Below are 25,017 nucleotides of genomic sequence, written 5' to 3' on the forward strand. Positions count from 1 at the left end.
AATATCTACATCGACTGGCTATCGACATTTTCTAACTGAATACAGGAAAGGAGCCGAGAGAGAGTTTACATTAAGTATCATCATTCCTCTTTGCTGTTCCACTAGTTTGAGTTCCATCCTACGTTAAATTGTTGCACCAAATTATATAAACATGACTGAAACACAGATCGCTGATCATAAGATATGGCTCAGAGATGCAGCGGGTTGTAGACTTCTCTGGAAAAGGGTTAGATGTTGTTAGGCTCGTGCTGGACGAGAGACTCTCCTGAGGGGGAGAAACGGTTTTTATAGCTTTGTGGTGGGAAAATATGTCATGTGACATCCTATTGTAGGAGGTGAAGGTTAATGGAGCTGGTGTGGTGGCTAAAGGTGTTCTCACAATCAAAATAAAGTGACGAATTCAGACTTTAATTTTAAACTTATCTTGCAATACAAGCTTTATGATGCTTGTGATGAGAGAATGTTGACATTTTTGGTGGAGAGTTGTTTATTTTCCAAGTGAAATGTTTTTTTCTTTCAAATTCCTTAGGCAAAAGAAGGGAAAATAATTAGGAAAAATAGCCTCAAAAATTCCATATCTCTCACTTTTATCATTCAACTTCAATGTGAGACAACCATTTATATTAAAACATAATTATAATAATACACATTTTTATTCTTAAAGCTATTGTAGGTATAAGCTGTATATTACATAAAAATTGTTGTTCTTTTATATGATTAAATTTACTAAGGTATAAGAGGCTTAAAAGTGATACCATATAAATTTTTTATGTTTGTAATTTTTAATTCAAAATGGCTATGGCTATCCTTATTATATGAGTTTTCAGTTATGCAAGGTGCCATCAATCCACATTTCACAGATAATTGGGGTTTTACTGTATTATAATAAATTAAAAATCAGAAGCATAAGCTACAATAATAATGTATCCAAGATAATTAGATCAGATAGAAAGCTCATTACAAGAAGTATTTTTTAGACACATTTTAACAATAATAACATACATATTCTTTATTGCTTCAAATAGAAAATTTTATTATATGAACATCTTTAAGCTTGACATTTATATTAAAGCCAAACAATTGTCAGATTAAATTTGGCTATAATGTATTACTGCTACTATTAATAATTAAATACTGAGTAATTTGGCACAAGAGATAGACATTATGTTCCATCTCTTATTAAATTTAATAACTGTAATTAAATTAATTATTTAATAATTTAGAAAATTCTGGAAGAAAAGAATCTGCCCAGAATGGGACTTGGACCTGTAACACTGCATCCACACTGTGTGCGGCAGTTGCAGATTCAAGTCCCACTTTGGACAGAAGTCTTGAAAGAATGTACTGACATTGTAAAAACATTTGATCCTGTGTCCTGTCTCTTAATTCTAAATTGTCTGTTTACTTTTTTTAAATTCTTTTGTTTAACTTGCTTTGTATTATGTTCTCAACTCTTGCAACTTAAATTTCATTTACTTCTAATTAAGATAGAAGACTAACACTTTGGGGGCATGCTTAATCCTAACGGCAATGCATTTTAATGATGTTTCCGAAGGATTCTATCATCCTCCCCACCCTGAAACCTGATAAACACTATATAAATGTACTATAGTGATGATGTATGTGCTAGTGGTGGGCCACCCTAATCTCAAAAATATGATAAAAAAAATATTTTTTTAATATATAAATATTATTTATTTATAAATAAAAGTGTACAGTGAAACTGCATTTATCTGGATTAAAAACATAATCTCTGTCTCAGAAGTATGAAAGATAGACATATAAAAAACTATAAACATGAAAAATCACAGAATTAAGTACAGATATCCCTCATATAACACGGAAGTTACATTCCGAAAAAGTGCAGTGTTATGCAAAATATGGGGTTATTGTATGTATAAGCTGTATAATAAATTACATAAAAATTATTATTTTTCTTTTATATGATTAAATTTACTAAGGTGTAAGAGACTTAAAAGTGATACCATATAAATTTTTTATATTTGTAATTTTTAAATTATTACATTCCAGAAGCTAGCAAAAATATATTATTCTTTTTCATTATTAAGAGAAATATGTTTATTAAAGCAATCAATAATTTATTTCCAATCACAATTAAAAGTGATGTATTATGTATTAATATTAATTTTAGTTAAATGAGGGCATTTTCTTTTTACAAAGTATCGTCATCATCATAGCTTTTTTGTTGATCTTGATCAGAAGTATCAGCAAAATTTTCATATTTTTTATTTTTATCATAAAAATTTTTGTGGATGACGAAATAAAAAATATGTTATTAATTGAAAATTTATTCTAGATGGTTGCATTTGTTCAGTTGAGTACCAAATGACTTTTTCCAGAATTTGTGTTCAAATACCAAATTGTTCAAGTATTGAGTTACACCATATTTCATTAACATTTTACAAATGATTGCTTACCTACAGTTAAAAAAACTTTAATAGCACTTATCTAAAAATATTTAAATAAACTCTTTCGTTTTTATGTTAATAGAACTTATTATACTGGTGTAGTTTGTGATTAGATAAGAAAGGATGTCTTAATCAAAAGGTAAAACAAAATATCTTTATTTTCATCTTATGTTTAAATAAACTTTACTAAATATGAAGATTAATTTATAAAAAGAAGACACAGTGCAATCTTAAGGGCTAAACACTGAAAGCAACAACAATGATATCTGGTTGATTGGAAAGTTAGTGAAATTTTTTCTTCCTTGTCCTATCAATTTTCATTAAAGTAAACTTGACAAAGCACAAAATTATTTGAAAATTTCAATATTCTAAAATCTGTGGGCAAATTTAAGACAACACATAAGTTTACTTGAATAAACAAAATAATGAAATAACAAAGTTTTCACTTAAAAATTGTGAAATTTTGTACATAGGATTTCCACAACTGTGTTAGTGAAACCAGAAGTCATGTTGTATGGTAATATCCCAAATTTTCAAACCATGTTGCAGAAGTATCATGTTGTATGCTGTATACATGTTGTAGTGGTACATTCTTGCCTGAAACATGCAAGAATAGACACGTTTTTCTGTGAATCAGTATATGCATTCCATGAGAATGTTCTTTGAGTTTACTTAATATCTTGTTGAATCTTTTCTACTCTTTTAATTTCTGTTATTTTTTAATAACTGAAATTAAAAGAATAGAAAAGATTCAACAAGATATTAAGTAAACTCAAAAATTGCTACTTTTCTGTTGAATAAAAAATGTGCTTCTGACAGCAGTGAACACATTAATAAATTTACCATATATACCTTGCGAGTTATCATCACTGAATACCCACACCTACTATTGTTTTGCTGAGTTTCAATCACCTTCATTCTTTTGTGGAGTAAGCACCGTGAAAATGATGTGTAAATGGAAGTGGTTATTATGGTGGAGAAGAAATTAGAAATATAAAGTAAAATATATACAGTGAATGATTGGTTAACAGACCTAATCTATTCGAAGATGATGTTTGCTACCTGAATTGTTCATTAAACAATTATCAATTTACCATAGATTTTTATGGGAATTTGATTAATTTGTTCTGGAGACTCCAAAAAAATAAATAAATAATTATGTAATTTCTTACTACATTTATTTATATGTAATAACAATAATACATACATACACATTCTTGCATTTCCATTGGTCATGTTGTTTTTTTCCTTAAAAAGTCTATCCAATGTTGATTACTTTTCTCTCCTTCAGAATTTTTGGAAGTGATCAGAAGCATTGTCATTGTAGACATCCCTAAGCCTAATGACCTCAACCTGGTTTGGGTGCCATTCTAAGACCATTGTTCTGACATCTTCCCACTTCTTCAAAAGATTTTTAATAGCAGATGTTGGCATTGGTCCTCTTGTCTTCCTATTTTTCAGAAGAAAACACATCCTGTGGAGTTTCTTCATGTTCTTTATTCACGAGTTCTTGGAGTTCTTCTGTTGTCAGACCATTTTCATGTTTCATTATGAGCTTTACAATGTCATCTTCATTCATCTCCAGTGTAAAAGCTCTAGTAGTTGTCACAATTTCATTCATAATTTCAGGAACATCATCTCCGTCTCTCTGAATGCAGAATGTACACAGCTTTTGTCAAGCAGAATTCAACTGTTATTGAGTGACTTTTAAATGAGACAGATAGCTTCAAGAATATCAAATTTTTCTTTCCAAAACATTTTTAATGTCATTGTTGAAAAGAACTGGTATGCTTCAAAACAGATGAAACAGTGCATGAAGTGCAGACGAAACCAGCAATAACCTCCTGATTCATTGGCTGAATCAACAAAATGGTATTTGGAGGCAGAAACTGAACTGCCAGCCAGGAAAATTCTTTCAGCAAATTATCTTCACGGTCTTTTGGGTGTCCTGGTTTAATAGCAACAGTGCTTTCAATGACAATTCATTGGTCTGAAAGTAATCCTTGTGTTTGGGACACAAACTTTAAATAGCCATTCTTTAAAAAGAACATGTGTGACCCATACTCTTTCATTCCACATCACTGGCAGTCTTTCTTTAATTATGGAATTTAAAATAGGACACTTCCTTGTTGCGGCATTATTGACAGCAATTAGTTAAATTTCAGATACACTCGCTAGTACTTTCAACAGTTTACAACCGTCATCTTCAGGCGAAATCGAATACCTTTGTTTTCAAATTGACAGCTTTTAACGGTCTTTTCAAATTACGTAACGCATGTGGTTGGAATATAGAACAAAACAATAAAAATTGAATACATAAATATTTTTGAAGAAACATGCTGTAATAACTCGAACTCCCCAAAACATATAATGAGTAATGGTGCCGCACATGATAGTGGAATAAAATCAGATCACAAAATTATAACTTGGATTATTTAAATAAAGTTATCCATAGCTGTGGTATTTCCAATGTCCGTGCATTACACGGCAAAGCAGCAGATATGTAAAGGTTCTCCCATATGAATATTATTGCCTGCGATCATTGCAATGCTTAAGTAATTTAATGTGGTTCCAAAGTGGAAGATAATCTTGGTCTAGAACCTTTTTTGCTAATTCTGTAGCTCTCTCTTATTTCTAATGTCTTCTTGATGTTTGAAGATGCGGACCATATCATTCTGGTGGTAGCTCCAATATAGATAATTTCCTCCCCTGATATTGTATGCTTTAATGGAATTTTATAAACCCCTGATTTTTTATTCAACGTGAGAGTGTCTCTAGCATTGCACAATGTTCTTCATAGTGATGGTTGAGGGGTTATAGGTAATATAAAACCATGCTTTCTGAATATGCGTGTTATTTTTAGTGAGATGGTGCCCAAGTACAATATTGGAGGGTTCATTATTTTTAGGCTTTCTTTGTTGCAGAGGAAAGATTTTGGAAACAATTTATTTATGACCCGGTTGTAGAGATATCAATATTTGGAATTAGAATATCCAGCATTGTGCACTGCTCTGTTGATAATTTGTAATTCTTTTATCAATTAATACCTGGATGAATGGGATGAGGAGTGCTCTCCGAATAAGCGAAGTAATAGCGGAGTTTACAAAACTTGAGGGCTGGAAGGCAGTTACAGGGATAATATCTGGCCCTTTGTTGTTTTTGTGGTGCACTACAAAAGTTAGCTCCGAAGATTTATGCACTTCTAAATCTAAAAAGAAAATTTTGTTATCTTGCTCCTCTTCTACAGTGAAATTGATAGAAGGATATATTGAAGCTAGCATTTGAATGAATTTGTCTAAATCCTCTGCAGAGCCGTCCCATGCAAGCAAAATATTGTCAACGTATCGTAGATACGTGATAGGATAGTGGATTGTTAAAGGTGCATGGAAAATATGATACTCTATATATCTCATGATAAGTTCTGCTAAAATGGGTGACAAGGGGGAGCCCATTGGTACACCCTGGGTTTGTTTATATATTTTGCCATTAAATTGAAAATAGTTATTTTCTGTGATAAATAATTTTGAAGCTGTCATGCTTGCTAATGCACTACTACTGAGTTCTGGGCACCCCATATCACATGTATTACATTTGCGTGAGGCCCTTATATTTACTACCATGTACGGCATCATTACTCATTATTTATATGTTTTGGGGAATTCGAGTTATTACAGCACGTTTCTTCAAAAATATTTATTTATTCAATTTTTATTGTTTTGTTCTATATTCCAACCACGTGCATTATGTAATTTGAAAAGACTGTTCAAAGCTGTCAATTCGAAAACAAAGGTATTCGATTTCGTCTGAAGACGACGGTTGTAAACTGTTGAAAGTACTAGTGAGTATATCTGAAATTTAACAAATCTCTGTCAATAACGCCGCAACACAGAAGTGTCCTATTTTTAATTTCTAAACGCTGGCATAAAGTGAACTATATTTTCATTCAATTTAATTATGGAATTTTTTTTAATGCTGTAGGGCAGTGTTTTTCAACCTTCTTGAATACACGACCCCTTTACAAGTTAAAAATTCTGGCGACCCCCATGGCTATATTAAAAATATGTCAGTGATTTTAAAAACTGCATATTTAATTTTGTTTCTGTTGAGATTTAAATATCGATCAAAAACTAATTGTACTGTAAAATAAACAGGCACAGCTTTCTCACTGAAATTGTAGTTTTTTTTATTGTAGTGTAGGACTTACAAACACTTGTCTTATTCTTTTACCCGCGATTCCCCATGTATGGCTTTGCGACCCCCCTGGGGGTTGCAACCCACAGGTTGAAAAACACTGCTGTAGGGTTTCCAGAGTGATCAACAAGAAACTTATTCTTCATATCACCACTAGCATTAGCTTCCAAAAGTAATGTCGGTGGTCTTTCATGGATTTGGTATGCGCCTCTAAAATAAACCAGTTTCATCACAGTTGAAAAGTTGTTGTGGACAATATCCTTTTTTAATGAATTCTTGAAATTTGAGAGAGAACTTCTCTGCAGACTCACCATGTATTACCACATGCTTAACGGCAGATTTCCTTTTAAACTTTGCAAACTATTCAGTGGTAGCCTTGAATTCTATCTGTTACTTCAGTTCTTTAAAAATTTCTCCAGTCATCTCTTGAATGATAGTCATACTGGTTACATCGCTTTTCATTTCTCTTTCTTTTATCCAAACTAAAAGCAATTGCTCTTTTTTCATGGATAGGATAACTTTCTTTCTTTTTCATTACTCCTTTAGCTGCTTTAGTCTTCTTGATTGTATATTTCTTAGCTAAGATTGTGCCTACTGTAGACATGTTCAAGTCATACTGCCTAGCAACATCAGACATCATTTGCCCATTCTCTACCTTGGCTATTATCTCTTGCTTTGGTTTCTATGGTGAGCACAGTTCTTGACATTCCACTCTTTTTAGACCCCCCATAATATTACCAGTTTTTTTTAAATAAAAAGTTCAGAAGAGCACTTACAAAAATTCACAGAACAGAAATCAATTAGCATACAAAAAGATTATATATACAACTGTCAAAGTTTCATTCCAGAAATTGTTCATAAATGGTAATAAAATGCAGTTTTACAAATCTTATACACAGCATCACTTCTCTTGTCTGTTCTGTGAGGTGTTTATTGTCTGAACATGAAAATCTTTCACAGTCTGAACTGTTTGTTAACCAATCATCCACTGTATAAACTGTGTTATTTATATCATTAATGAATTTTTGGTCATCTATGTTGAGTCCAGTCTCATTTGAGCTGGCTAAATGGGGATTGTAAATATATTTATAAATTTTTTATTCTTATAATACAAATTAGTATTGCTAAATTAATTAATTTTTTCAAATGTTTTTAGAAATTAAATCTAGTTTGACATATCATGAATCAAGAGGTTCTTCTAATACATCACATGAAGAAAATAGTGAATATTTGGATAATTCTACAGATCATTTCATTTTACCTGGTCCAAGTAATTATTTGCTGAATAAACAATTTGAATTAGGAGATCAAGATGATCTGTCTGGTAAGACAATCATATAATGTATTGTATCATTTAAATATTAGAGATTAAAAATTTTTTCCACAGTCCTAGTATGACTGAGCTAATGGTTTTTTGGCAGATTTTGGAAAGTAATTATTTTTATTTATCTATTAAAGTAGTATTTTTATTATATTGTATGTTAATAATTTCAAAAGGTAGGATTATAAACTAAAACAAGCAATTTATATTTGATTTCTGTATGGATTCATGATAGTTTTTTCAATATAATTTAGTTAGTAGTGTGAGATTCTGAGTATTTTAAGATAAAATATTCTAGAAATTAATAGAAAATAATTTAAAAATTAAATATTATATTTAATTTTTAAATTATTTTCTATTAACTTTTAGAATAATTTAACTTAAAATATTCAGAATATCATATAGCTTCCCACTTTTCAAAAATCACACTATCTTAAAAAAGCTTGATTTTTCTCTAAGTAGAGATGGAGGTAATTTGTATACATTTGAGGTTTTTCTTAATCTCTCTCTCTCAAACATTACATCAATTGGTTACATTTTATATTGTGATTAACATATTGATTTGTAAATTGACAAAATTTCATATAATCATTACATATATTTAGGGATTACTTAAAATTATAGAAAGGTAAGTGATTATGAACAAAATTATTTGGATTAACAAGCAAATTATATATGCGTACATGCCTTCAAATATATTTTCTCAACAAATTTACAAAGTTTTATCAGCTCAGGAAGTTCTTCTGTTGGTTGCTTCTTTCCTTTATTGAGTTGAGATGTAAGAGTTCTTATGAAGGATTATTTTTTCAAATTGTTATCTGTTATCAGAGATAGTTGTGGATTTCTGGCGAAGAAATCTTCTCTGGCGAAAAGTTCTGTTGTGTATTCAACCTGCAGGACTTCTGACAATTAAACTGTTGAGTAGTTCTTAGAGTCCACACATTACAAATTTCTTAGAGTTCATAAATTGTCGAATTGCAGCAATCAAAATAGTTGGAACAATCTTAAACATTTCTCTTATATATGAGGTAATTTACTTTACAAATTGATTAATTAAAATTACTCTCTCTTGTAAAACTACCAACTTAAAGCTATCTATTATTTCGTAAAATTATATATGATTATATTATTCTACTCCCAATAGGAAATAACAAAATAGATATTTTAAATTAAGTATGAAGTTATTTATATAGTAAAATTTATCTGCTATATTCTATCTTACTTTATCTGATAAATGGATAGGAATAAGTCAAACTTCCATGTTGAGCCTCTAAATTTTTAATACTATACCAAACTACGAGATTATCTACTATGCTATTCAAAAAGCGACTTAAATTTAAGTTTCATGTTATCTAAAAGATAAATCATTTCCTTTAAGATCCCCTTTTGAAAATTGTCTCCTACTTGTTACATCAAGCATTATTTGAATCATAGGAGCATTTTTGCTCTTCACTCAAATTCTGAGGTCATGGAATTAATTTTTGTATTTTTCTATCAGGTGAACTTCTTGTCTTTTTCAGGGAACTTCTTATGAACTTCTTGGCCTTTGGACTTCTTCTATATGCCCTTCATCTGGTTTTGACATGGTCTTTATGGATATTAGACCTAGGGGCTTGTCTAACAATTTTAATTGTATCTACTTTCCAAGGTTTTGTCTCCTCTGTATTACTAATCTTTGGAATTCAGACTTCAAGTTTTTTCAGGGGATTATTCCTTCTCTAGTGCTTCTTCGGTCGTGAGAAGGGTTTTAGAGAAGAACAAAAATGTATGATCTTCCCATTGGGCATACTTAATTTCCCATCATTAAAAATCTAATACTAAACTTATATAATTGATTAAATCATGACCTATTACTCCTTTACAAGGGACAGTATTCTCAGACCTCACTATTCGACAAGGTAAGGAAAATTTGTATCCTCTAATTTTAAAAATTGGTTCTGCTATACCAATAGTCTGAATCTGATTTCTACCAACATTTAACTTTGATTTCATTCCGAATTTTACAGGAACCTTGCCCTTTAATCTATTGGCTACCTCCTTTGATATGACAGTAATTTCAAGACACGGTTAATGATCATTTTTATAGGTATGTTATTTATATATATGAGAATTACAGGATTAGGCTTAACTAGAACAGTATCTATTCTACCTGACCATCACAGGGTGTTATTCTCGTTCTTCCTTTTTATTCTCTGATTATAAACCCTGTTATCATGTTGATAATTGTGGGCATTATTTTTTGTCAGATTCCCTATAATGTTGTTTACTTTTTGTATGGAGATATTTTTTTCTCCAACATTATTTAATCTACTTCTACATTCCATCAGAGTGGAGTTTAAATACTCTATATCCTGTTTATATTTTCCATTGGGATCATACCTCTCTAATTCCTTTACTATCCTTTTTAGCCTGCTTATTTCTGCATGCAATTCCTATATTTTGTCTGGAGACGGATCCGGAAATGAGGAATATGTGCCAGAAAATTTTTCTCTAACTACTTTGATTTGACTATGGGATCCATAAATCATTCTCTTGATGGATTCCACACTTATTGCAATTTGCAAGACTTTATCAAATGTACTTGGCTCTCTTGACATAATTCTTTGATGAATTCTAATTTCAACTCCGGCAAGAAACTGTATCCTAAGCCTCTCATCTAATTCCTGTGCTAGAATCTGCTTAATTATGGTTGTCTTGGCTGCATCTGCTCCTACTTGTTCGATTTCTATTTCTGAAGCTAATGATTGCAACCTAACAGCATATGTTTGCATGTCTTCTCTTCTCTGCTGCATACATGCATAAAAATTTTGTACTCGGAAGGAATATGGGACCTTTTCAGATCTCTTGATCATGAGTTTCTTAAAATCATCATAATTTTCTATATCTTTGATATACCTTGATATAGCAAATTCCTTTGCTATACCTGTAAGTTTTAAGCTGGTCACAGCCAACATTTGGGCCTTTGTCCATCCTGCTAGCTTAGCTTCATCATTTAGAGAGTTGAAAATTTCATTTATTCTCTCATCGGAATTCCCTGGGAAGGAGGGGCATGAAACTGCTCATTCCACTTAAAGGGGCCCTAGGATTTTCCTCTGCCATTTTATGTCTAATTACAATTTACTTATTTTACTTATAATTAGCTCTAATTAACTTATAGGTTAGCTTCTATGAGAATATGCCCTAAGGTACCAAAACTCATTTAAGAAGGACAACCTGTTTAGGAAGGACAAACCTATCTTTTTGAATGAGAATCCCACTTTACTGATCTTTATCTCCTATGACTAAAGGGCTGACTAAACCAAAAAGACTCATCGTGACACCCAGTCAGATGGTCTTAATTCTTAATTGCTATTGGAGGAGAAAAATAGTATAAATACAGGATATGTGCCAAATTCCATGCACATTGCACATCATTGTATCTTCCATAATTAGTGCCATACTTCTTCAGATAGAACTCCCACCCAAAGTGCAGAATTGTTATCAATCACATTATAAATGAGGTAATATATTATTTTTGTAAACTCTCTCTCATATCTCTCATACTAGGGACAAGATAGTTCAGATAGATTTAAAGCCGAAATAGTCCATTTGTAGACTGATTTTATTTTATTTTGCATTATTAAATGTTGTTAACTGAGTGTCTGGTTTGTTCACTTATCTAGCATCCTATCACTTACCTATGCACTCCACACTCGAAATAATTTAGCTTTCCTTTTAGAAATAGAAATAGTAAGTAAATCATGAGTTAAACCTTAATTAGAAATAATCGCTTAACTGGTGTAGGGGAATCCTGACGTAAGAGAAGGTGATTTTACAATCATCTTGTCTCTGTGTGTTTTATCACTCATTTTGAAAGCCAACCTTAGACGCAGTGAGTGGATCTAACAATTCGACAGGAAAACGCATTGCAATCACTTATGTAATGGCCCCCCTGTAGTCTCACAGTAGCTAGGAATATTTGTTTATTTAAAAAGGAGGGAAGAACCTGTACTACTCGTTGGGATTGCCTGGAGTGAAGTAAGAAGAAAGCTTAAGCAAAGGCAAAGAAGAAAATTCAAGAAGGATAGGAAAAATGATGAAAAGGGGAAGACATGGCATCTACATCACATTTATAAAAGAACAAAAATACAATACCATACAGTTTAGTGAAATATACATAAAGTTCTTACAATGCCTTCTAGCATGAAGTGACCAATCAAACGAAAACACATTATAACACCTGTGGTCCAAAATAACAAAGAAAGTCTAACAGTGCTTGTATTGAATCTATGAAGTTGGCAAGACTCTGGAAGAGTGCTTGGCTACTGGTGAAAGGTGAAAGCATCCAGAGGACAGGGCCAGTTGTAGTCCTGTAAGAGGACTGTCCGAATAAGAGCTTCCATCTGATCTTGAAAGATGTTGCAATCTAAGATAAGTCGCCTCTTGTCTTGGGATGATGTCCTGTTGCACCGACAGAATGAGGCATTCCTGTGATTTGATTGAATCTATGCAGGCAAGCCTCAAAGCTACCATGCCCAGTTAGATAGTGATAGTGATAGTGAAGCTGGTGTTGATGTAATTTGTGGTTACCCTTTTTACAATGTCTGGCAAAAAGGAAAAGGTAGTCAGTTTTGTGACTCTCCCAGTATTTTTGCCATAGGTAGATAGCAGTCCAGAAAACCGTGTTTTGATTGTAGCATATTCCACAGGTGAAGAGGAGATGGCCTCCAGTTTGGCATGCTTGTCAGCTGCTTCAGTACCTGGAAGGCCTGTGTGTTCTTTGACACAGGTAAGACTATTATAGTTTGAATTGTTCAGAATTTTCTTGTGAACCGGATGAGGATAACAATTTGATGCTTTAAGTTTTAGGATGGCCATTATGCTATCTGTGCATACTCTTATCTGTTTCCTGGAGATCTCCATTTTAGTAAGATAATCCACTGCCCTGCATGAATTGCAAAAAGCTCCCCTTGTGGTACAGTGTAATAGTTTTCCAGACAAAACCTTTTCATTTGAATGGGACAATATTGTTGACCCTTAGAAATAATGAAAGCAGTTCCACACATTGTTCTTTTTTGACCCATCTGTAAAGATAGTAAGATCTGGGTTGCCCTTATTTCATTTGGCAAATAGAGATTGAAAAGAATTTAGCTGGATGTATATTAAAGATGTCTGATGGTTGGGGGCAAACAGTGATAAGCCTACCAAGAAGACAGATGTTGAAATGTGGCAGAAGCCCAATTTTTAGTTAATTGGGTAGTTCATCACTGTCTTGATATGTAACCATGTTCTTATTAAGGTGACAATTCCACATTATCTGCTTTGCCCTAATATGGAGGGGAAGAATCTTAGCAATGACTTGCATAACAGCAGTGGATGTAGTACAGTAAGCCTTGCTTAAACACATATTAACTGCCACCTGTAATATGATATTTTGTGTATTGACAGGCCACAATGAGAAAATTTGATATTTAATATTTTATTATAATGTAAATAAAAGGGTCATTATATAATGGTCAGTAGAGTGAAGATAAAAAAAATATATGAACGACGACCGGCGGTCTTATGGCCTTGAACAGGAGACTATAAGACCACCGGCTATTTATTTTACAACCTACTGTAATTACACATGCTCATCTAATTAAAAGTTTTTACATCTATGTGTTAAAAGTATTTTACAATTTGTTTGGACTGCACATGTTTACTTTATCTTGTAATCTAAGACATGTGCAGGAGAAAGTACATGTGTGATGTAGGCTAATAAACAATCTGTGCTGGTCGAATTTTACAGTTGACAATTATTTACAGTTAAGATGGCAAGCACAAGTGGTGTGTCGACCTCGTGTACCTAGCACAAAGAAAGCAGCGAATCTGATGAGAATGCTCTATCATATTCCGAAGATCTGATTGACTATAATTCAATACATTCATCAAGTGAAGATGAAGAAGAAGTGTATGAGGTGAGTGACGTTTGGAAAATTATTCCACATAACAGACGCATAAAGCATCAAGTCTTTCCACACACATTCAGTGGAGGACTGAGAAATGTAAATTTGTCCTTGAATGATGAGCTGATAAAGTTTTATGAACTTTTTATGAATGAGAGAGTAATTGAACATATCACACAACAAACAAACATTTATTCAGTGCAATTGTTGGCAAGAAAAACTGTAAGTACAAGTAGCAGACTAAGATTATGGAAAGAGACAAATACAGGGGAAATGAAGAAATTTCTTGGACTTTTATTATGAATGGTGTTAGTGAGATTCCCGAAACTATCAGATTACTGGAGTAAACAGCACATATATAAAAATGATATTGCACCACAAACATATCATGTAATAGATTTGAATTATTGCTATCGATGTGGCATTTCTCAAACAATGAAGAAGGTAATGGAGACCGACTATATAAAATAAGTCCTCTGAAAGACATACTTGAAGAGCTTTATCAATACTATTGATATAATATACCTGGTGAATATTTATGCATAGATGAAACAATGGTCCCATTTAGAGGACGATTAAATTTTCATCAGTATATGCTTGGAAAATGTCACAAATACAGTGTTAAACTGTACAAAATTGCTGATACTACTGGATACACTTATAGCATACAAATTTATAAAGGTAAAAGTGAAAGACCACAGGGAAACATTTCCCTATCAACTGATATTGTTCTAAAGCTAGGCGAAAAATATTTAGGTGAAGGATGTACATTCACAACAGATAATTACTATACATCAATTGAGCTGGCAGAACATTTATTATAAAGAAATACCCATCTTATAGGAACCCTGAAAACAAATAGGAAACGCATCCCCAAGGAATTAGTAAACAAAAAATTATCTAAAAACAAAATTATTGGTATGCATAATGAAAAGGGAATAGTTGTAGCTAAGTGGAAAGATAAATGGGATGTGCTTATGTTGTCTACAAAACATACAACAGAAATTACTTCTACAGGTAAAAGAAACTAAAAACAAGAAGAAATTTTGAAACCTAAAATAGTTCAAGACTACAATATTGGGAAAACGGGTATTGATTTATCTGATCAATATTCTAGTTACTCCACTGCAGTACAAAAGTCGGTAAAATGGTATCACAAAGTTGCAATGGAGCTTATATTTGGGACTACCGTTGTCAATGCACATATTATTTACAATAAGATATCTGATAAAAAAGTATCTATTACCACCTTCAAAGAGATTTTAGTGAAAAGCTTACTCAATGATGATGAAAGTCATCAAGAACCTGCAGCTCAAAACCCAAAAGAACACACATTGGAAACAGTTACAGATGTTGATAAGAGAAACATAAAACTAAGGAAGCATTGTGCATCCTGCTACACTAAAAATACAGAGCAATTTGGAAGTCGTAATGCTGATAAAGCGAGCTTAACACCACGAGTTGCTACATATTGCGTGCAGTGTCCAGGAAAACCTGCAATGTGTCCAAATTGTTTTGTAAAAATTCATAAATGAATATTATATATGTATGTAAAACTTTTGTATTCATTTTTATACTTTTATACTCATTATAAATTTTTTTCTCTAAATATATATTATTTCGCACTTACATACAATTTTTGTTCTGTAATATTATTTACTTTATATGTAATAAAAGAGAATAATTAAACAAGTTTTCGATATTTTTTACTTTTTTTTACCTATTCACTATTTTAAAAATGCTATCAGATATAAAATAGTTTTTTATTAAAAAAGCATAACAACTGCCGGTCAGGACCAGTTTATGAGGCCACACGACGGCCGGTGGTTGAAACCAACTTTATAGATGTCCGCAAGAGGCCGCCATTAGTATGTAAAACAATGTCTTACGAAGCCAGGATAATTTAACCTTGAGTAAAACTACATTGGTTATAGCGACGGCAGGCAGTTGGATGGCTGTGTATGGTGTTAACTAGTACAACTGCTGGCACGTTGGATGGCAGTTAACATGTTAACCTTAAAAGGGTAATCCATTGTACTTTATTCAGTTTCTTCTGGATGTGTTTTTTATCAGTGCAAGTTGTCCTACACCTACAGAGTGTCACCTACAGTAGGTGACATTCTGTAGGTGTAGGACAACTTGCACTGATGAACCAAGGCTACTCTATGGCTCAAGGCTACCCCCATTTGGGGCACCATAGAGTAGCCTTGACACAAGCGGTTTAGATGGTTTTAATAGCCTTATCATTGAGTCCGTCCTTTGTTCAAAATACTTAGCAAGGTATTCGCTAGTTTAATAGCCCTATTGGATGTAGTATTTATGTGATTACAGTAGTACTTCAGGATACAAATGATTCAGCATACAACATGAAATTTGAACATAGTTTTGCTCCATGGTACAAACAAAAACTCACCATATGTCATTACGTTAGTTCACAACCGTCATGATCACGTGTTCCTTCTGATCATCGGTCTCAGTCCATGTGTTTGCTTCGTCGTGGAAGGATCTCACTCGATAAAGGAAATCTTGAGGTATTATCAGAAAGTGACTGATTTTATTGAAAAGAAACATCCTGAAAAGGTTCACACTGGCCATATTGCGGCTCAGTTTTAATGACATGTGTCTAAGTCATTTTAGAAACATTTTAAAAAGTAGGCAAAAGCCAAACCTCTTTGGTTAGATATTTTACCAAGTGACCTCTATCCAGTGAAAATGCTGGTGGAAGTGAAGGAAAAAAAGCAAAAAGCAGTGAATAAAAAATTTTTAAAAAAATAAAAAACAGAAAAGATAAAAAAAATTAGTGTTAAGTTAATTTTAAGTTATTGTTACATTATGTTATGTAAGTTAAGTTTTAGTATTATTTCCCTTCTCCCCCTCCTCCGCCACCAGCTTACACCTCCATCGTTGTCTGTCCTCAAAGGTAAAGTGCAAATAAAACTACATTTTTTTTATCAATTATTATTCTATTATAGTTATTTATACATTTACAACTACAAAATGCATTTTTCAGTGTTTTCCTTACTAAAGTTTTTTTTTTTCAATGTACTACTTAGCTTTAATTTGAGTGTGTTTTTTGTGTTGGAACGGATTATTTGGTTTTACATGTAATCATATGGGGAAAAATGATTCACCTTACGACATTTTCATGATACGATCTCAGTTTAGGAATGGGTTAATTTCATATCCTGAGTACCAATCTGGGTCATTACTAATTGCTTACATTGGAGTTATTTATTCGACAGTACTTTGGTTTTTAAACTATTGCTTTACAAAATTACTTTTCGATTATGTACTAGTGTATATTACATCAAATTAAAAAGATTGTAAAAGATCATTTGGAGAGTAAGAGTAAGGTTTTAATTACAAAATATCATTTCTCAGTCATAGTAATGTTACATCACATTATATAGGATGATCATATTTAAAATATCCTTGTTCAGTGCTGTCTAGAGGGATATATAACAGTTCAAATGTGATGAAATATTGTATGCTAACATATAGGGATATGTAAAAAAGATTTCCATGGGAAAATTTAGTTCTGAAACTTGCCATTATTGGAATTGTGATGCTGTTAGTAGCAAAAAACACACAACAATAGTAAGCTTGCACAAGAGAATTAATACAATAAACATGTATTCAAGACATAATTATCAGGAACAATGAGAAGTGCTGAAGAGAGAAATGCAGACTTTAACAGTACAACCAGCACTTCTCAATGTGATCATTATTGTAAAGTTGTAAAACCTCATATTGATGCAGCAGTGTGTTCAACAACTGAATGTAACTGCTCTTTGTGACATTTTTCATATGCAATGTGATACCATCTTTCACTGGAAAAGTATGAAAGGTATGATTTTGAAGTTAATTGTTTCTGCATTTGTACATTGAATTCCATCTTTCAAAACTGACAGGTTAGGGACATAGCCTCAATAAATCACACTTTCTGAATGATCACACAGCCAGAAGTTATACTATGGGCACCTTATGCCTGTACACTTTTGTTCTCTGGATCTTAATGATCTGGAGAACAAAAGTGTACATGCATAATATGGGAAGCATGCAATTGTTCTCTGTTCTCAGATGATGTTGAGACAATTGCTGTATACATTATTTGATATGTGGTACCCCATCTTGCATAAAATTGGCAGATGCATGACAAGATGGGACAAAATGACACTATTATCTGTAAAGTACCTATAAAAACATTAATATGAGTGTACAGAATAATCAGCAAATTGTTTCAGATAATAAAAATGTGAGAAATCATTTTATTCTTCACAACTTTTCAACATTGTTTTTGAGAAAATGTGTATACTGCTAATATACAATATTGATCCATTCACTTTATTTTCATCCACTACATCTGGGTTCCATAGAACTTGACATCATTGTTAAACTTATCCATTGATATCAAAAATTTTATATTGACTACATTACTTGTAGTAAGTTTACCATATCTTATTAAAATTTTGCAATTAGCTTTTCATAATTAAATAGAATAAATTATAAAATTATAGGATAAAAAGTATGTTTTGCTAATATACAGCCTATTATTAATCCAAAAATCTTCAGATAAGGTTTAATGTCATTGTCATATGATGATGATATGTGATTTTTTAGAATAGTTTTTCTTAAATGATACTATATATTAATATACATATTACATTCATTACCTCTTTTTTAATTGAACTGTTCACCTGAACAACTTTATTACCAAAAATTTGTGTATTGACAAATTTAGTATCATAATGTCTCATTGATGTTCTCATATGTGACATGTTTATATGATAAGCCAATTATATGTATAATGAAACTTTGTGAATGTAAGTAAATAGAGGAATCATTTAGTTTAAGAAAATAATTGGATTAATAAAATAAAGTTAATATTTGAACCAAAGGTTCAAATATTAACTTTATTTTAAATAGAACCAAAGGAGCAAGAAATGATTTTTGGGAAAAATTTGATTTAATGATATCCTAGTTGATCATTAAATTTACATTGTGCAAATTTGAATTTCAAACAAGAGATTATCATCCAAGAACACTGAGAATTTATCCATTCTCAATATTCTTAATGCATTTGTATAATTTAGAATTATTTCAAAATACAGTACAGAAAAGTACAGGTTTGCTATCCCGACTTAGCAAACCCGGAGTTACGTGATTTTCAAATCGCGTCGATTCGTCTTTTGTTTGAGCACCACGCAACTCTTGATTACTCATCCCCCCCACTATTGTTCGGCTTACATGTTCAGACGTGTCGCACGGAATCAACGCATAGTTACAATTTATTCTGTATTATTTATTTCTGTGTTTGTTATATCTATGGAGACTTGAGAGACTCTACTATGTCATTCAAACAAAGTAGAACTGATTCTTCTGCATCAAAGAAGAAAAGAAAAACTATCTTTGGAATGTAAAGTTAACATTATTAAAGACTTCGATATAAAAATGAAAATTTGTGAATTGGCAAAGAAGTTTGATCTACCAGAATCGACGGTCAGAACAATTATAAAAGGTAAAGAAAAAATTCTTGAAGCTGTGAAAAATGCTCAATCTTTAAACATCATTCGTAAATGTCATGATATTGTCGCTGAGATGGAAACAATGTTAAAATTATGGTGTGATAATCAAGTAAATGTGAAAAATTGTCCTGTTGATCAGAACACGGTGTGCTCTCAAGCTAAGCTGATTTTTGAAGATTGAAAGAGGATGCTGGAAAGGTGGCTAATGATGAAGAGTTTTTAAAACTAGTAATGGTTGGTTCATCCGATTCAAAAGTCGCTGTAATTGGCATAGCATTGCAGAAAGTGGAGAGGCGACAAGTGCTGATAAAGAGGCTGCGTCGTACTATCCAGAGAAATTCAAAGCTATGATAGATGAAGGTGGCTATACCAGCCAAACCATATTCAACGTAGATGAGACTGGCCTGTTCTGGAAGATGATGCCTAAAAGAACTTTTATCACGCATGAAGAGAAAAACCTTTCCAGGTTTTAAGGCTGCCAAAGATCGATTGACAGTGATGGTTGGCGCGAATGCAGCTGGTGATTGTAAGTTAAAACCTCTCTTAGTTTATTGCTCGGAAAATCCAAGTGCATTGAAAAATAAATCTAAAGCTGGCTTGCCTGTGATTTGGAAGTCGAATTGTAAAGTTTAGGTGACAGCTTCCTTTTTTTGAGGACTGGTTTGGTCATCACTTCATACCTGAAGTCGAATGTTATTGCCAATCTAAATAAATTCCATTTAAAGTGTTGCTAATAATCGACAACGTACCAGGTCATCCCCCCTGCAACTTTAATTAATTTTGACCCACGTGTGAAAGTTGTATTTTTCCACAAAATACAACCAGCTTGCTTCAAACGATGGATCAGGGAATCATCAAAACATTCAAAGCTTATTACACGAGACGATTGTTTGCACATTTGCATGAAGCTATGAGACAAAACAACAAGCGCTCTATTAAAGACTTTTGGAAACAATTCAATGTTTTAGATGCAGTGAGAATCATTGGACAATCTTGGAATGAAGTTTCACAAAAAACTTTAAATGGCGTCTGGAAAAAACTGTGTCCTTTTTTTTCCACCACTGAAACTCAGGCAGAATCAGTGCCAGAGCCTGATGAAATTGGTAATGTGATTGAAGAAGCTGTCGATCTTGTCAGGCAAATAAATTTAGAAGGGGGTTGTGATGACGTTCAAGAACTGCTGGATTCCCACAATCAGGAGCTGACAATTGGAGCTCATAGAAATGCATCAGCAAGAGCAAGACATTGAAGAACTTGATTCTTTAGACCCAGTTCAATCAGAAGATCGAATGACGGTTGGAAACTTGACAGAAGGCCTCAGTTCAATTGAAAAGAGGTTACAAATTTTAGAAAATATAGACTCCAATGAAGAGTGCATTTCTTCTACAAAATGAAAAATAAAAAAATTATTAGCATGCTAAGAGGAAATTTTATGGGAGAAAAAATATCTTTGATCCATCAGAAGAATTTGTTAGATTTATGAAGCCTTCTACATCAAAATAACTTCAGTTTATGATTTTAATAATATAATTTGTTATACATGTTTAATAAAATCTTAGATAATACATATTTTTTTCTAAATTGTTTTCTTTAGTCTCCGGCCCCAATTAAAAATAATTTGTATGTATTTATATGTGAAATTATATTCCAACTTTGCAAATTCAACTTACGCAGTTATTGCTCGGTCCCACCTATTGCATAAGTTTGGGGTATTACTGTATATAATTTGAATAAAATTATAAAATTACTTATAATTTATTATCCTCAAAAATTTTACTTTCCTTTTTTCATTATATTCAATAATAATATAATATGATTGTTTTCATTTTATGTATTCATGCATCATTTTAAAAAATAATTTCATTTAATATAATTGCAAAAACAGCTACATAATGTCATTGTTATGTCAATTATAGATCTACTAGTAGCCCGGGACGCCCCCTAGTGGGCGTTATTTACAAATTTTCATGAGGCACGGTTCCTTTGACTTTTTTGTTCCTATCAGTATGCTTTACAGTTCCGTTAAAGTCCCAATGGTAAGGTCCCCTTTATTCGGAGGTTACCCTCCGAATGAAGGGGTGGCAACCCTCCAAAATGTAGCCCCTCTGTGCGAACAATAAAGTCGAAGGAACCATACCCCTACTCTCAACCCTTCGCGAGATATAAGCCCGTAAAAATTCGCCTACGTCATTTCCGGTCACGTGACATCGTGGTCAAAAGGGAGCCTAGGGCGCGAAAAAATTACCGCGCGCTTGCCCACACTCGGGGGGTCGCCGACCCGCTCATTCGCAGGGTAAATTCTGGCAAACAGGCGGTCACGTGACCCGTAGAATAATTTTCGGGGGGCTATATATCGGGAAGGGTTGCGCGTACGGGGATGGTTCATTAGACATTTATTGTTCGCACATAGGGGGGTCGCCATTCCCTTTATTCGGAGGATAAATCTTACCGTCCCAATCGCGCCATACGGATCTATATTTGTATCTATTAAACATTCTATAAATACTTTAAAATAGTTTAATTTGTTTATTTACCTTCGCTTGTAAACCTCGATTTTACCTTATATTACCTTAATTAATTAATTAACTATTTCAAACTTTATCGTCTTACGTAGTGATTCAAACCTATCCGGTTTTTCGTTACTCGTCCCCTAGTTAACATTACATGCATTCCGTGACAATAATAAATTCCTATTACAAATATAATGAATTATTTATATTGTTATATTGACCAAATAATAATTTATTGGCCAAATGAATAATAATAATTTATATTGTTAATTTAATTTGGTGTTTGAAATATGACACACGATAGGGGCGCCTCTAGTGTCCGTTATGAAACAGTTACGGGACGGACACGAAATGAATGGGTTATATATATAGATAGATTGTTAGAAATGACTACAGATTAGAAGACATTTCCAAATACTGAAACTTTTCAATTTTAAATTTGAGAAATAAAACAAAACTATTCATTTAATGTTGCATTATTTAAACAAATTTTTCAATACATATTAAATTTAATTTAAAAAGTAATAACGGTCATTTCCATATATGCTAAAATTCAAAATCTGATGGCATATTTATAAAATAAATTGAAAATGTTTGTATAGTATATTCATTCATTAAACCCATTACACTTTTCCATAAGCTGGAAAAGTGTAAATGATTTTGACTTTACAAACAATGATCATTGTTCAAAAAATACTAGTGATTTGTTTATCCAAACCAAATCTAGTCTTTCCCAGAATAAGAATGGAGTTGGTGTTTATTAGTGTACAGTACCTACACAAAGGAAAAGATATTTGGGCTTGTTATAAAGTAGAACATATATTAGAGAATTAATTTATACGTTGGAATTGTTATAATCTATTTGAAATTTCTGACATTTTTACAAGAATGTTGAATACATAAAAAAAAGAAAAAAAAAAAACATCATACATCATCATCATATACATATATACGAGAAAGACATCAGCTGTACATGAAGTATTTAGCCAGCATAAAAGAGGGTAAGGGAAAGAGGAGGGGATGAAGGAGGGAGAGATAGACAGTAGAGAAAGGTAGGATCCCTCTGAATGGCTGCAGTATCCTCTATGTTTGATGTTGGTGTGAAGTTTTTAGGCTGCAAGTAATCCGTAGTCCCCCAAAGGGTCTAAAAGAAAACCTGAGTGTAGCAAACACCAATAATTGAGTGCTGCTACGAATAGCTAAGTGTAGAAGTTAGTGCCAAGTGGCTGTTAGTAGGAAGACTTGTATCTACTTAATACAGGTATATCTCAAGTTATGTCATTCTCGATTATACATCGTTTGTCAAAAAAATATATGGAAAAATAAAAATCAAGTTTAAGTTATTTTATTCAAATTTACATCTGTCCGCCACAAATGTTGAAATCGTAATATCAATAGAAATGTGTTAAAAGCATATAAAATCATATTAAAATACATACATTTACAGTAAATGTTAATATAATCATCATAAATCATAGAGAAAATATAATATGAAACCAACTGTGAATCTGCATCTTATTTAGTGGTCTTTAAGACCTCAATATTGGCATTTTCTACGGTAGTTCCAATATTTACAATTTGGCGTCATTGTCAGCGCTCGATATTGGTAAATTTAACATAAATTAGTTTATTTTTTACTATCGCAAAATAATTTTAATAATTGTATTTGTTATTTAATCTTACAAAATCATCATATTTTATAATGTCTTAGAACAGCGATTTCCAACTTAGGGTACGCGATAGGTTGTTTAGGGGTACAGAAAAAAGTTACTTATTATGGCAGAAAAAAATAATATATTATGTATCACAAATTAATAGTATTAAAAAAAATTATTAGGTAAAAAATGTTTCTTGCAACAATCACAAACTTTATTATACATTTCAAAATGCAAAAATAGAAATAAAAACTTATGCTGCCAATTGCACAATGCAGCAGATCAATAAATGTTGCACAGTCAGTCAGTGGTGGTGGGGATGCCATTATGTGTGATTAGTGATGCTACGGACTTTTGATGATGGGGTGTGTTATCGTCATTATCATCTCTCAACAATATCCCCACATGTTTGAATAAAGTATTCATTTGTTTATAAAAAGTAATTTTTATTGTTAGCAAGGAAAAGGACATAGCTAGTTTCTCCTGATTTTCTCTACAAGCAGTAATTTTTTTCATTATTTATTCAGTATTTTTATTAATTTTTTATTGACAAGACTGTCTTGTTTATAAAATTGTACTGCCTGCTGTGTTACCAGCTTAGAGGTATGAAGGAGTACATGTCAAAAGTTGCAATTTGGCACAAAGTATTAGGTGCCCAAATCATGCGTGCATAAAAAAAAAAGACAGACTTGTAGGTACTCGGGACCAAGAACTGAGTCAAAATAAAATTCAAAATGGCAGCATTCTCTGCAAACAGGCAGTGTGAGATTTGCACATGCATTGCTTGTTGGGAAGTTGGAAATGCCATGGGGGTATGCTAATGGAAAAAGGTTGGGAACAGCTGTCTTAGAGCAAACCATACACAAATAAAGAGTCCGCGTTGTACTGTAAACATTGCCAAATTGTAAACATGTATATTTACAAGTATGTACGTACTGTACATGTATTCATAAATTTAGATTACTTTTTTCCTGTACTATATTAAAAACTAAAATTTATTTGTTTATAAGCTTAAAATAGCTTTTATTAACCATATATTATTAAAAATGCATTTATAAATAAAATACAGAACTGGAAATGGTTATTTGCCTAGTGCAGTGATTCTCAAACTTTGTCGATCCACCGCCCCCTTTGTTCCATAAAGTTATACCCAACGCCCCCTAACCCATTTTCTCTTGTGTGAGAAAAGGATTGGAAATATTCTTAGGAAAACTTTTCTATGAATCTCACACTTTGTGCCCTTACTGTACATTGTTCTCATCATCTGGAAACCATTAAACGCAATGTTTCCTCTTATCAGCCCCAATTTTGCCTTTGGTCACCGTTCAATACCCTGCCTCTATCATAGATCTATTCATCGCGCCAGAAGGGGGCGTTATTGCTTACTTTGAGAAACGCTGAGCTAAAATAAAAGTCAATGTGTTAGAAATATTCAAGTTGTGACCTTCAATAAAAAATA

The 25,017-nt window shown here is 32.4% G+C and overlaps 1 protein-coding gene across 1 annotated transcript in view; it reads left to right on the forward strand.

The window, feature by feature from the left end:
• The window catches only part of LOC111623884 (B-cell lymphoma 6 protein homolog), a 94,250-nt gene that overhangs the window by 17,100 nt on the left and 52,133 nt on the right, over positions 1–25,017 (forward strand). Inside the window, exon 5 of the mRNA XM_023366612.1 lies at positions 7,777–7,944. Within this exon, the coding sequence (XP_023222380.1) occupies positions 7,777–7,944 (168 nt within the window). The remainder of the gene's footprint in view (positions 1–7,776; positions 7,945–25,017) is intronic.

The sequence above is a fragment of the Centruroides sculpturatus genome, unplaced genomic scaffold (assembly GCF_000671375.1).
Source record: "Centruroides sculpturatus isolate CEXI.00-Female unplaced genomic scaffold, Cexi_2.0 scaffold325, whole genome shotgun sequence".
Lineage (NCBI taxonomy): Eukaryota > Metazoa > Arthropoda > Arachnida > Scorpiones > Buthidae > Centruroides > Centruroides sculpturatus.